The sequence below is a fragment of the Amphiura filiformis genome, chromosome 8, assembly GCF_039555335.1.
Source record: "Amphiura filiformis chromosome 8, Afil_fr2py, whole genome shotgun sequence".
Lineage (NCBI taxonomy): Eukaryota > Metazoa > Echinodermata > Ophiuroidea > Amphilepidida > Amphiuridae > Amphiura > Amphiura filiformis.
The window spans coordinates 70,965,939-70,981,169 of record NC_092635.1 but is presented as its reverse complement, the minus strand read 5'-3'; the positions used below and the strand labels follow the sequence as shown (position 1 = coordinate 70,981,169).

General features: G+C 39.2%; 1 protein-coding gene across 1 annotated transcript; it reads right to left on the bottom strand.

The window, feature by feature from the left end:
• Positions 1 to 11,591: 11,591 nt before the first annotated feature.
• LOC140159710 (uncharacterized) lies at positions 11,592 to 14,990 on the bottom strand. Its single transcript, XM_072183204.1, has 4 exons — positions 14,938 to 14,990; positions 14,424 to 14,597; positions 14,293 to 14,299; positions 11,592 to 13,931 (listed from the first exon to the last, which is right to left on the bottom strand). The coding sequence occupies exons 2-4, from the start codon at positions 14,555 to 14,557 to the stop codon at positions 12,084 to 12,086; spliced, it is 1,989 nt and encodes a 662-aa protein (XP_072039305.1). The 5' UTR covers positions 14,558 to 14,597; positions 14,938 to 14,990; the 3' UTR covers positions 11,592 to 12,083.
• Between the last annotated feature and the right edge of the window lie 241 nt (positions 14,991 to 15,231).

The following is a 15,231-nucleotide window of genomic DNA, read 5'->3' as shown; positions in this document are numbered from 1 at the left end:
TCAGACAAGTTAACATGCTTCGTGGGCAAATGTCTCGTATGGTGGAATGGTATATACCTGAACAATAGGAATTGAGACTACCTCATATTAAAAAATAGCGTTTCCAATCCCTTGTTTTACCAATGTTTAGCTGAAGGAAGGAGTAATAACTTAACCAACTATACACTTTAAACAGGGTGTCACAAATGTCGACGCGATATTTAAAAGCTTACCAAATTGTGCCTCGTTATATTGAATGCCTCCGTATATCAGCCCTTTTGGCACATATGATGTAACCATCTTTTACTTTTACAAGATGCAATTCCTGTTACAAAATCCACTGATCTTATTGAAACTCGCGGAAACAAGCTCTAAAATGTGATCGAATCTTCACTTCAAACATTGATGATTACATTGGGACAAACAATCTTCTTGCCGTCTTCAAACATTTTTTTGAATTGCACAAACGAATACTGATCTTTACGATATTAAGCATTTTGTCCGGGCATTTTGTACAACTCATATAAATATGTGCGTCTTTAAAATGATTAGATGTAAAATATATCTTCAATGAATATTGAAAAGACATACCATTCAAAAATCGTTACCCGTGTGATGATGACTACAATTGATTTTAATTAAATGTGGTCAAATCGATTAATTAATTTTTATAAAATCAATAAAAATTGTATATAATTTGGTAAATCAAAATTATTTACAACTTTAATTAATTTTGGTAAAAGTAATTAAAACATTACATAGTTCTGAGGTAAATTTTTCTGTCTGTAGGGGTGTCTATCTGTCTGTGTGGTTGTCTGTCTGTCTGCCTCTCTGTCTGAATGTCTCCCTCTCTCCGTTTCTCTATCAATCTTCTTTGTGTGTTACCTCTCCAATACCATATTATCGTGTCTTTGTTATTTGTTTATTTATTTTAATCATATTTATCCAGGGTAGCCCAATTCAGCCAAATAGTTGGTCTATCATGGGCCCTGCTACACATATATACAATCATTTAAAAGCAACAATTATCAACATACAATTTATATGGTATATATACCATGTATACAACTATTAGATACAAATTTAAAATACAAAAATACATACAATTTTCAAAGTAAATAAAAACACATCATTTACAAGTGCACAAAATTTTAGGACTTGAATCTTTGCTTGAAAGTCTGCATATCGTCGGCCGTATCACATACTGACGTATTTGCAAAATACGCATTTCAGGAAAATCGAACTTGAAAATCTAACGATTTTCATTTGCTGCATAATCTTGATTAAAATATTATTGTCGATTAAAACCATGTTAACAGTAATGCAAATATACCATATTTTCTATATAAGTCACTTATTACTATCAGAGCTTACCTTATTCTGCAAAAATTCAATATTAAATAAAATACGTCACTATGTTGAAAGGACTGTTGTCAATTTCGCCGTTCAAATGACAAATACGTCGCGCAAATACGTCAGTATGTGAAACAGTTGCGCAAATACGTCAGTGTGTGAAAAGGACAAAACAGCAATTTTGCCGTATAATGACTGAGTCGCGCAAATACGTCAGTATGTGAAACGGCAAATTCTTCAAATTGCAGATCCGATATACTGGGCTTGCGCAGTATAGATGATCGGAGTGGCGTAGCATGGGTCATCCGAAGGGGGGGGCACCGGGTCTGATGGGGGGGGGGGGAGGGCACACGGCTGTTTTTCGGCCATTTTCCTATGAGATTTAAAAAATATCAGATCGATTGGGTACTGTGGAGCCATATCGTTAGACATTTTTAAATGTCTAAACGATATGGCTCCACAGTGCCCAATCGATCTGATATTTTTAAAAACATTAACAGAGATTTGAAATACATTGCACGATTCGGAATTGATTTCCATCCTAATATAGGAAACATTATATCAGAAGACGTAAGGTAATTGGCATGTAATATTATTCTTGCACATCGCTTCTGTAAAACACTTAATTCACGCATATCTTCATTGAAGCGACCAAACCACACTACACTCTAGTCCCTGCCGTATTTGGATTGCGCGCTAAAATACTACCATATTTGCACAGATTGTGATACGCACTTTTGTTATTGGTCGTCCTGTTTTAGCCTGATTTTTGGAAGATGTGTTATTTTGTAAAGTGAAGAGATCAAAGAGACGGTTGTGAATGAGATTAATAACTTTGCATCGGTAATATCGGAATATCCCTCGGGGCTGCGCCCCTCGGGATATTCCTCTGTTCCAAAGACAAATGTTTAGAATGCCCTGCAAATAACCGATACGCAGTTATTAAGCTCTATTAATACCCCCCCCCCTCCTTTTCTCTAAAACGTAAACCAATATACCACCTTGGAGGCGGTATACATGTTCATATGGTATTTGACTTATATGACTTCCAGCTTTTACAGTTTCTTGATAATTTTTAGATCAAAATGGATTACAGGGTCTTTAATAATATTCTGAACTTAACAGATTCATCAGGAACGGTCTTAAAAGTCACAGAAGTCACTAGTAAGCAAATGTTCTCAAACAGATCCAAAATAAGTAAATTAGGTACTCACTAGAAATATTTCGATTCCTAGAGGAATCTTGTTCACTCTGGTTTGGTGAGTGGTAGTGTTTCTATATAGATGTTATCGACAATCTTTGTGGCTGATCTTGATGACGTCACACGGGTTGGTTGCCGATTGATGATCTGATCGTAGATTTGATCAAGTCTGTACGCCCCTCTTCCTTGTTCATGGTGGTATTGCCTCTACTAATTATCCAGATGGCTTCTTAGAGCCAGTGGGTTGTTTTGTTTGCCTCTAGGTCGATGACTCTGGATAAGGAGTAGAGGCAATACCACCATGAACAAGGAAGAGGGGCGTACAGACTTGATCAAATCTACGATCAGATCATCAATCGGCAACCTTCACAGACAGAAGAAGACAAGCGTGTTCAAATCATACATTGTTATAGTCGAGTATTTACGAGGATGCAATGTGCACCTCAAACCAACTCTTAAGCATCATTTTATGGTCCTATAGCACATGCAAGATGTTACCAAAAATAATTTCCGGTACTCCAGCCATACTCAAGATCAAAGATCAACACAGAGGTAAAATGTCTGGTAATTTGAAACAGAATCTGTTTTTAATTTTGATTTTTAATTGTTCTGTTGTTCTTCAAACACAATGATTTTTAGCTGATTCCAATTAGGTATAAGGTGGGACATGTGTTAAAACATTATAATATGCCTTTGTGAAGATTATCATTCATCCAGGTAGTAAACAATATAATATTTTGAACTACAATCTAGGCAAATGGACTTACGTTTTTGAGTGGGAAATTTTCACGTTCGATCATGAACGCATCATCAGCCCGACTGATCTTCTGGCGGTAAACCTTCGAGTTCAACCTGAGATGTATCTTCCTGATCGCTGAACTGTAGGCCCCAGCCTAGTTCACAGAGCGAACACTATTCCCTCTAGCGAGAACGCAAAGGAACAGGAACGCGAACACCTGCATAAAGCACTGAACCGTTGCGGTTATCGCAATTGTACCTTTCAGAAGGCTCTCTCTCAGACCAAATCCACCGACAAAGACTCCGCCGCACGCAAGACCCAAGGTGATGGAGAAGTAAAATGTGGTAAGAACATCACCATCCCCTACGTCTCTGGACTGTCAAAAAACTCCGCCGGATTTTTCGAGACAAATGGGTAACGGTGTCTTTCAAGCCCAAGAACACGTTACGTCAAGTGCTAGTCCACCCAAAGACAAACAACCCAAGGATAAGCAAAGTAACATCGTGTACGCGATCCAGTGTCAAGACAGCAGCCAGCACTGGTTGTGGAGACTCGGCCGTCTATACAGCCTGTCTCAAAAAAAGTTGTGCAAGTGAAAAGCGCCCTCTTTGGGAATTAGAAAATACCGTTGTGACATGATGCTTATATGAACGTCAAGGGCACGTTCTTAGCTCTCAAATACCGTTTGTTCTGTTCGACTTGCTTTTTTCAATCTCGAGATATGTTTAGTTAACAACGAGAGGGTAAAATCACAATTGTGCCACTTTTACTACGGAATAGGGCTGTACATGTAAATTAATGATAGCTGAATGTTTATACGTCTAATGCACCCCCCCCCCCCCCTTCGGGGCTCGTGCATTAGACGCATCAACATCAGCGCGCGTGCATTATTTTGTCTAATTTCATTAATTTGTCAAATTTCATGAACTTATCGAAGTTCATTAATCTGTAAGTGTGCAATATTTGTTTGTCTTTTAACATGTCTTGAGCGACAAAGAGAACATTTTTTATTATGATAAAATCATTGACATGCACGTGTATAAATTTAAGTGGAAAAAGAGAATCATTATACATGTATCATGATAAAACAGTAAAAACAGTAAAAACAATTTTGTATTGTTGTGTAATTGATGCATTCTTTTGATTTCACGAAGGAACTCTTGATAAACTTGATGCTATCATTGTAATACATGTACAGCCCTCTTCCCTAGTAAAAGTGGCACAATTGTCATTTTACCCTTTCGCTGTTAAGTAAGCATATCTCGAGATTAAAACAAGCAAATTGAACAGAACAAACGGCATTTGAGAGCTAAGACTACGCCCTTGACGTTGATGTAAGCATTATGTCACAACGGTATTTTTTAATTGCCAGAGAGGGCGCTTTTCACTTGCACAATTTTTTTTGAGACAGGCTGTATACACACTTGGACAGTTCTAACACCTTTGACAACAAGGATGTTAAAATCTTGGACAGAGAAAGCAGATGGTATGAGAGAGGAGTCAAAGAAGCAATTTATGTGTAACGGGAGGAGCCTTCACTGAACAGGGGAGGTGGCCTACGCAGTAGCAGCGCCAGGAATTTTAGGGGGGCAAAATCAACAAATTTTGCGCAAAATTACCGTAAAAAGATGAAATTTTGGGATTTTACTGTGGGGGAAACAGGGGGGAAAGAGTTCTGACCCCGGTACTGACTAGGGGCATTTGCCCCCTCATGCCCCCCCCCCGTGGCGCCGCCACTGGGCCTACGTCATAACTTGGCTGGGGCCTACAGTTCAACGATCAGGAAGATACCAGGTTGAACTCGAAGGTGACCTGTGATACAACAACATCCGCTTCACAGGTCAATGAACTTTTTACCGCCAGAAGATCAGTCGGGCTGATGATGCGTTCAGGATCGAACGTGAAAATTTCCGACTCAAAAACGTAAGTCCAGTTGCCTAGATTGTAGTTCAAAATATTATATTATAATTAGACTACCCCGTAGTCCACTTGCCCATTGTGCATACTCTGGATATTGTATTTAAGCTTAAAACTCTGATTTAATTAATGTGTGCACAATTGATAGATTTTCACATCTGATCTTTTCAGTCACCCTACTCCCTTTGTTTGTTAGCTTCCCACGTGGACCACTGACTTTGGATTGCGGTTTACATGCTTAACACGGCTGTCTATGAGCTTCTATGGATGAGATTGTCGGAAATCTGGCCTACTAAAATTGGCCATGATGTAATGCATCTTTAAATGGATCTGGCTTGTGATTGGTCGCCCAGATCTCGTTATGGTTTAAATCCTCCGGGTACCTGTCATTACCATTAATAACTACATGGTACACAAGTATGCGGTCAGGTTGTTCTTTAGCCATTTCCAACAAAACATCAGAGCTAACAACATCAGCTGACGACGAGGAAGTTCCTCGAAAGCGCTCCTGGTAAGCGAAATAAGCAATTACTGTTGAAGTTTAATTTAATAAATTTCATTTTATTCCCACTACGTATGAATCTGCAATTATGTTCTTCTAAATAAAAAGTCTCACACACATTTAGATTGGATCACATGGACATTTGGTAAACTTAGACCAGGACACCAGATGGTTTGAACAAGGCGTCCAGGAGAGTGCACGTAAACCATCATGACCTGATGATATACATCATCAGTTCCACTCTCGCTGATGAAAGATGGATATTCTGAGTAGTAATAATTTCTTGTGTTTGGATCAAAAATTTTTAACTTAAATCATTCGATAATCACACAGATAATCATGACCTTTCATGAAGATAAGGCCCTCTAGGTTTATTTGTATTTCGCCTGTAGCCTATAGGTAAATCTATTTTTCACAACTGGCGAACCCTAATGTAAGTTTCGTGTGCAGGTATGTGGATGGGGTGTCTTTACTTTACCTGTAACAAATCCACTGAGTATTGAAGCCAATCAATGAGCTAAATTCAACCACGCAATAGCGAGAAAATGTTCAGATTCATGTGTGTTCAGCTTTGCAGATATGTATAATTCAGTACCAAGAATGCCAATTGCTGCTCCAAATATAACTGAGATGATGTTAAGTGCAATAAATCCTGTGAATTTGTATGTCATGATTCTATTGAGTAAGAAGATTCCAATCCTAATCGTCATCATACCAAGTCCTCCACTGGTAACTATAATTGTTGCCTCTTTTAAGGACGCATCTTTAGAAACAGCGAAGGACACCATAATAGATCAACCATCCAGTAAGAGTACCAAGTACTAAAGCTGGGATAAACACACGTGTTACGAAATCCATATTTATCAAAAGATGTAAGCCTAGAGTTTTGAACAAGTTTTCTCGTGATACTTTAAGTCCATTTTTACTAGATGTACTTCCGAGAAAATTGGATTGTACTCGGATCGGATTCTGTGACATTTTTAGCTTTAAGAAGAGCACCACACGTTACAGAGTGAAGAACGAGTCCACAGAGTAAAAGCAAAGCGCCTCTCCAACCATAAATGTCATGAATTATTTGAGTTGCTAGCGGTACGGTTACAATAGCCAGTGCTGTTCCCCAGGAATAAATTCCAACAGCGGCTTCATAATATCTGTCAAAATAGTCCAGTATTATTCCTTGAAAAACGGTCTCTTGCACTAAAAGAAAACCTTTGATTGAGATGATAAAATAATTGAAGACAGAGATAAAAAATTTTTTATCGCGTCTGAAGTCACTGTCAAGTACAATCTTTGATTGGTTTACACAGGTTAATAGCGGGTAAAAGGAAGACCGATCTATCTGGTGCTGATCGGAGAAAAGGAATAGCAGCAAATGGCAAAAAATCACGTACTTTTACAAGGCAAAAAGAAGCTTTTCTAGGCATTGTTGACATGGTGCCTTCGCCAAAAAAAGTTCCTGCTATCAAGACCTAACTTTTGAGATGGTTTGCATGTTTGAATTTGCAAAATTAACAATAAGGCGCCCGGTTGTACCGCCGCGTTCAGCAAGTCATCATCACGACACTTGTAAGCAAACCGTGCTCGAATTTGATTGACAGATGACGTCAGACGCGATCAATTCTTTTTATCTCTGTCTTTAATTATAGGGAGGTTTTAATATATAATTAACCCATCCATCCATATCGCTCATTTTAGCGAAAATATTTAATCTACCACATTACCCGGAGGTAGGGTGGTCGATCAAATTTCGAGGGTTCGTGAGGCCCAGCTAGCAGTATGCTTCGACTACATTTATAAATACGTATTTATAAATACGCACGTGACCCATGGGCACGACAAGACTACCAAGCGTGACCAAATTCTCATGCATTGACCACTTTAAATACAGAAAAGGATAGGAACTCTCTAGATTAATATCATCAAATTTAAGTATTAATTGAATAGCACAATTTTGAAAATAGGCAATTTTGCTGCACAGTAGTCTCATGTTGTTCCGCTGTTATGGCAGCGCGGAGGTGGTCACGTGCGTATTTATGAAAACGTATTTATAAATATAGTCGAAGCATACTGGCTAGCTAAAAATCCATTGAAAATAACATGTTTGTTTTTATATTTTATGCAACCCGGGCCTCCAGAATGGGTGCCCTAAGTAACAGAAACAACATTATAACAAGGAAAGTGGGTGTGAGTGTGAAAATGGCTAATTAATGCAATGAAAATTTATTTCTTACCCGCTAAAATCAAGCCTAAAAGCAGTGTAAATGGACTGGTAGCCAAAGAGCACACAATAAAGCCCATAGGCCTAGAATGTGTCAATCGGGACCTGAAGGGACTTCTGCAAACAATGAATAAAGTTCAGAATAAGGCTAAAAAGTTTCCTGTCGATGGCTTAAAAGCCTAAATGCAAAATGCCTTTAAAAAATGTTTTCCAGAGTCAGGATCATTATGCACTTCGTTGAACAGTGAATTTCAGGTTTGAATCAGGATTATACTTTAGTCGTCCGGAACATTGAGTGCAACATTAACGTAGTGACCAACAAAGAAGACTGACGGATAAACATTCCTAAACAATGTATTTTAATTATTCTAAATGATTTCTTGACATTAAAGATTCAGATATTGTTAACTTAATCAAACAGCGTGTTCTGTTGTGCAATCTGTAGTGAATTTGAGTAAAAGGCGTTTTAGACTTGAGAGTCATATACGACTCCTACAGCATCACCTAACACGACACGATTTAACGAAGCCCTTAAAGTGCCCTCCGGGGAAGTATCTTCAATAACGAGAATAAAACTATTGGTTTAGTATTTTTGCAAAATCCAAAATGGCGTTGCTCTCAACTTGAGACGAGACAAACTATATTTCTATGTATCGCAACACCCTCGAATAGAGCGCGGGAAGCGCGCGTGGCTGCGCAGCATGCGTCCACTCGAGACACATGGGGTATTAGTCCATGGGCCAATAATCAAAACCCTCCCCTTTTAGACATTTTCATCTACCATGTTAATCTGTTAGCCAGAGTCCTCAGCTGTCATAATCTGCTTGTTAGCCGTTTTAGGTATAATGGGTATAGGCGTAGGGGCCAATCAAAGCAGCCAAATTTCAAAACGGTCTCAAACTGTTCGTCATGAAAATAAAGTCAAATAAGGAATAGTTTGCACTGTCTAGAATGTTTCGTTACTACCAAAATTTGACAATAGTCAACCCTCCCCATAGGCCGTATTGCCCATTAACCATGTGAACCTATTTTGCGATGTTCCGTTGATGGTGAGAACTTTTCTTTATTTGACTTGTTGTTTTTTTATATGACGGACAATTTGAGACCACTCGGTGAAATCGGATCACTTTTAGTTTTTGACACTTTTGAAAATTTGCATATAACTCAAGAACTGTATGTTGCAGATAGGTCAACCTATAGGCCTATTTTTCTGAATCCTTGACCCCTGTGTTGACCTATGCTTAACTCCTATGCCCGGGGGTACTCAGTACAAAATAATGACCATACGGGGATGTGCCGCAAATATGGGTAGCATTTTCAGCCTTTTGGTATATCAATGACCCCCTTTTCAAAGCCTATTTGGGTATATGAATGGGTCCTTTTTTCAAAATTTTCTCAATTTTTTCGGGAAATAGCCCAATTTTACCCTAATCTAGCCAAAATGTTCCCGAAACATTCGGCCGAAAATGTTGACTTTTGGTATATTAATGGGTCAAAATTTCTGTAAAAATTGGTATATTTATGGGTCCACTTTCAAATTCTCAGCGGCACGTCCCTACCAAAACCAAACTTGAGTACCCCCCCCTGGGCTCCTATGCTGATACCTACCACCAGATTAATGGCAAACCGATTATAATATTTGAGGGTCCGGGCTAACTGAAAAAACATGGTGTAGGAAAATCCCTGTTGGCCCATCAGACAGCACCACTTATTCACTTCAGTGTGTTTCAACCTTATGCAAACATAAAATAAATAAATAAACCACACACAACCAAAAAAAACACATCGGCACATTTATTGATAATTAGCATTATTTACATTTACAAATGAAGAAAAATTATTGTAAAATCAGAAATTCCAATACTGCGTTTTGTCAGGCCGTTGCAACTCATATACCAGCGTAATGCAAAAAAGTGGGGACACCGTCGGCTTCCCCCCGTATATTATTCGCCTGTGCCATTATCACGTGACTGAAGAAAAATGCTGCTGCCACCACAGAATTAGAGACAGAGAACCGGGACTCGACCGCCATCTTGATACATTATGAATATATGAATATATGATTACAGAAAAATGCTGCTGCCACCAACGATAGCTAGCGATATAGGCTGCGTAAATCGCGTAATTATATAAGGACTTATTTTTTGTCACTGTCCTCACGTCGCACAGTGTCATCGACCCTATATCTTCATGGCATAAATCGCCATGGTAGGTTGAATCCACAGCCACGATTGGCCATTTGGTTCAGACCTTTGAAGCTCTTTGAGACGAATAATTAGTCGAGGGACATGACTAAGGCTACTCACAATAGCCGGGTAATTGATCTTGGTTGTGCGTGAATAAGCTTGTATACCCCATTGAGGTCAATGGTCATCGACTTTTATACTGCCTAGTAGTGAGTGCAGCTGTACTACACGATGTAGTCCATACAGGACCAACGCAATATAAAATTAGAGTTTTGGTCCGATTTTGAGTTCAAAGCGCACGGCCAATTTTCAAAGCGCATTCTAGCGACCATCATATCTGTTCAATACGTATTTTCAAGTGTATGAGACCACATCTGGTTTCTTGAGAAAAATTCATTTACGGGAGATATTCATCATTTTCTAACCCGGTATCCGAAGATTTTCGTCTGATATCAAAATCGTGCATAGCAATTCACGTGTATCGATCCCGTGTCTCTGCTACACCAAATAATTATTAGCCAGGCGGTGTCGGTGGGCGTCGGTGAACGGAGTTGCAAGTCCATCGCACTTCGTGCTCTATTATTCGTCCATGGTTTTGTTTAAAATACATTTATTGTATTAAGAGAAACCAGGAGGCAGTACCAGCCTCATGAACGGAGAAGAAGGGCAACACAACGGCATCCTCTGTAGACTCTCCGTAGTCCATTGGCCCATCTTATTTATACATAAACCCTGATCCTCTGCGTCAAATAGTACAGAAGTGTTTTGTCAAGAGTTTTGTTTTCCGAAATGGCTACAGTACTACTTAAATTATTGGATTACATATACAAGGAGGCAGCAGCGACTGCATTAATTATTATTAATGCATCTTTATTTAATCTGTATCAATTGGTGTTATCCTATACATTTTGAGTTTGCGTAAATGCAAAGCCAATAGCAAACATGGAAGATAATAGTTATTATGAAGATATGGTGTATTTTTTTAATACTCTATATACATGTATTAATATCAAAACGTTTCAAAAGTACAGGGTTCAACATTCCTTTCAGTGATCAATGATATGCTAAACTAAACCAGAGACACCCTAAAATAATTTCATCAAAATTATTTTTTGACATTTTTTGGAGCAAGCTTTAATGTGCTAATAAACCACACAAACGGCAAACGTACAATCTAATAAAGATCACATTTGATATGTTACACGAAAGAAGGATAAAATTATACCAACGCCAAGTGACGCTGTTCAATGAATTCAATGTTTTACACGCGCATGCAATCAGTCGAAGCTGAAGATAATCGTTGGGCCCTAACACTTACAAAGTTAATGTATTGGCAATGTTTTATAAAATAATGCATGACCTATTATGGTGAAATTGACCTACACATACTTCATAGGCAAACTATTATGTACAGATAATCATCGATGTGAAGGGACTTATAGATAAATAAAAATGTTCTACTCGTAGTAATTCCCTCATACTGATGAACCCCAAATAATTATAAACCGTTCCTTTGTATCGCTATGACTACAGATGGCGACATTAACGGATTCTGAATCGAGCATCGAGCACATCGCGACATACTGATGAATCCCTCATTAAGATAACTGTAATAGACCGTTGTTTTGTAAAGGTCGCTACCAGTACTTGGAAAATCGTGTATCACGCTTGTCATATCAAAGATACAAACTAGGTGACGGGTACCTTGTATTTTGACGAGCTAGCTGGAGGCATAGCGACTATTATGCAAATTAGGAGTTTGCCAAACATATTTGTGCCGGAAAATGACGAATATTTGCACTTTTCTTTCCATTACTGTTATATTGTAAAGTACCATAGAGCTCTGCTGTTAGTTCAATATCTTAGAAAAATATTTTTCCCGAAAACCAGTTCTTCCCAGTTCTTGTCGCAATTTTGCCATTTTTATTTTTCAAAAGTATGTGCGCATCACGTCATAATTAGTCATTCTTATTGATGAAAGATGAGCTTCATGGGATGTACCATTCCAACATTCGCTGCATACCACGAAGTAAGTTTACTCGACGTACGTTTCGACGGTACCGATAAGGAGCAACTTTGTTCAGTTCTCCGCGCCTAAAATCACGTAGTTTCAAGCCTTCCGTGTGTTTCACCTCCTTAAAGGATGGCGGTGGTGGCGGCACCTTGGTGGCTGAGGCTCCCAATGATGCCGCTTTGGGAATGCAAGCTACATCACGTCCTAATCCTAAATGCTCAAATGCGTTCTGCATGTTGACAACATTTTGTAACTCATCACTGACGTCTTCAAGAGGTTCGTTGAATGCTACATACTCTGCTCTCAGGTAATTGACGAAGTAAACCATGTAGTTGAAATACTCTTGAAAGAAAAACGATCCGCGTGCCATTGCTTTCTTGCACTCGGCACTCATGAACCTGGGATTGTTCAAAGATGATTCCTTTGTGTCGATGTGTGTGTCTTTCACGGCTGCAGCTATGCAATTAGACATGACTTCAATGCGATCTTCGCCTGCAGTTTCAGGACTAGTTATCCTCGCATCTGGAAACAACGCATACCAATGCCGGTACTGAGTGACAATCACCGAGCATTTATTTGCTCGATTCAGGTAAGGTGTCATGACTTTGAGCAACGGCTGTGTTCCCGCGTAATCTGCCATGTTGGACGTGAAGATGCGATCAACTTTGCACAATTCTGGATTAAGTCTTACAGATAACTCGAGGCAATTCCATACGACAAAGGAAACGGTAAGAAGACCAGCTTTCAAGCATTTCAACACTTGTTGTATCTGATCCGTGATGTATCCATGGAACATAACTATCATTGATCTGTTGTAGTGACTCTTCTTCACTTTCAGATAATCCCATGAACCAAACGGATTCATATCCTCCCCAATACAGTATACAAACTCCAACTTCTTCGGAGATGCGAGAATCCTCTGTACATCGCCCATATCAACACCTCCAAGGTACGGATGTCTGTAGCCAGTCAACGTTGGATTGTCATATTGAAGATCGCCACGTTTTGATCCAAGTGGCTGTAAGTTTCCAGTTGCAAGATAATCGTCATACGATTGCACAAACTCATCTGGAAGCTCTGTCTTGTACACTTTAATACCTTCAGCTGCATCTGGGGAGTTTCTAAACCCTTCCTGCCTTTGTTTGTGAAGATCAATGTAGTTGGGATGACCTTTGCGGCATTCTAGATTTAGCCATGATTGCCATACCTCTCTCATCGGAGCCATGTCTGCATCTGTAAGCCGTATGACGCCTCCAGTCATCTCATTCAAACCAGTGGCTGTAAGATCTTGAAGTGCCGTAAGACAATTTACAAGTAAGTTGTAGTCCTTTGCAGAAAGTTTAAGCGAGTAATAGATATTTGTGATACTTGTGGCAATATTATCTTCATCTCGGTGCATGACCATCATGTAGAGCTGCAACACGTTTCGGGCTTGCACAAACGGATCAAAATCATTAAGAAAGGTGTGCAGCTTGCCTGAAAACTCGGCTGGTAGAGACGCTACCGTATGGATCCAATTTCGTAAATTACCACAACCGGCTGATAAAATGAAGTAGTCGCTTTTCAGAGGATCTTTGTCATCTGGTTCCTGCTCACTACTGCACTCATTTGCCTGAACGTTGAGCATATCGACTGCTAGGGTATTACCGAAGTAATATGGAACAGCCAAAGGAATGCCACGCCGCTGTTTAAAATAGCTTTGTAGGGCTGCACCTTTCATGCGTATTTCTTGGGCGCGTTCCCGACACTTGTGTTTGTGGTCTTTCCAGTGTGCCTTTTGGCACATTTTACCGCAGTATGAAGCTTCGTTGCACGAGATGCACTATAAAGAGATAACGGATAATAAATACACGAATTAGCTTAGTCGTGAGTATTCAGCTTTGGTCAATGCATAAATCTTTCCTGAAAACAATTTATTATATAGTCTGAACTTGTTGGACCATTAATTATCTCATAGGGACGGTATTTCCTGGTTTTCTCCCTTCATTTAAGTTTGCTATCATCATTAATAGAAGAAAGGGGGTGCTCAAATTGGAGTGCCATTGTTTTAAACATCAATAACTAAAACCCTTTGTACTCGCTACAAATTAGCTTTTCATAAGGCCAAACAAATAGTATGTCTCGGAGCTGCCGCCCGCGCTCATTTGGCGGTGCGCATTTTTTTACAAAATATCGGTTAAAACATGCATGCTGAAAAGCCCAACAATAAGTAAAGATATTTTAAAGGTTACTTCTTTTAACCTCTTTTAATGACTGGCGAGAATCGCTGGTACATGTTGGATTACTGCATTGTTTTGGTCTCCATTCCTCACACTATGGCTGATGCCTGTATTGATCTCGATGACAACATGTATCTGAACAGTACTTGGCTACACCACATTGACGACAATTCACTTCTCGTGTGATGGCATTCTCACATCGCCAACAATGACCAAATATAACATCCATGTTTGGTTAGCAGACTAGTCCCAACCTGACTATGAATTACCTGAAGTAAAAATATGCATATGCATGTATATTGTTACAAATAATTATTAAGCTGGAGTAAAAATTTGGCATTCTGGGGTAATACCAAAGACTAAGACCTTATACATTGTACACTACCAGAGATGAACTACTCGACATGTTCACGCAACCTCCTTCAACTCATTTACATAATTAATTGTTAGCCCAAAATTAAGGTAAAATTTTGTGTTTACCAGACCAATTCATATATGAAAATAAAAAATATATATACTACCTACCCAACCCCACCAGGTAAAATAAAAAGATCAGATTATGTAGATAATCTTCGAACAATGTGTCATTTTCTGAGCAAACAAACATACCAAATTCATGCTTACAAATCCCCCGTGCATCGAAGTTGCATGAGAGCCGTGATTACATGATCTGGGAAATTACCGCTTGGTGGAAATAGCAGACGACATCGTCAAAAAATATTAGGGACGCACCATTCGATTCTCAGGGGGGCATGAGAGTTTGGGTCAGGCGGATTTTTTTTTCGCCGCCGAATGGGGCCAAAAAAATTAGCCGCCGAAGGCGGATTTTTTTAACCGCCAAAAGAGGCGATTTTTTTCCAATTTTAATATATGCCTTTTTAATTCAGAGTTGGGTGGGGAAAT

Bases quoted from the DNA above. Each gene is read 5' to 3' on its own strand.
- LOC140159710 (XM_072183204.1), bottom strand. From the start codon at position 14,557: ATGGATGTTATATTTGGTCATTGTTGGCGATGTGAGAATGCCATCACA.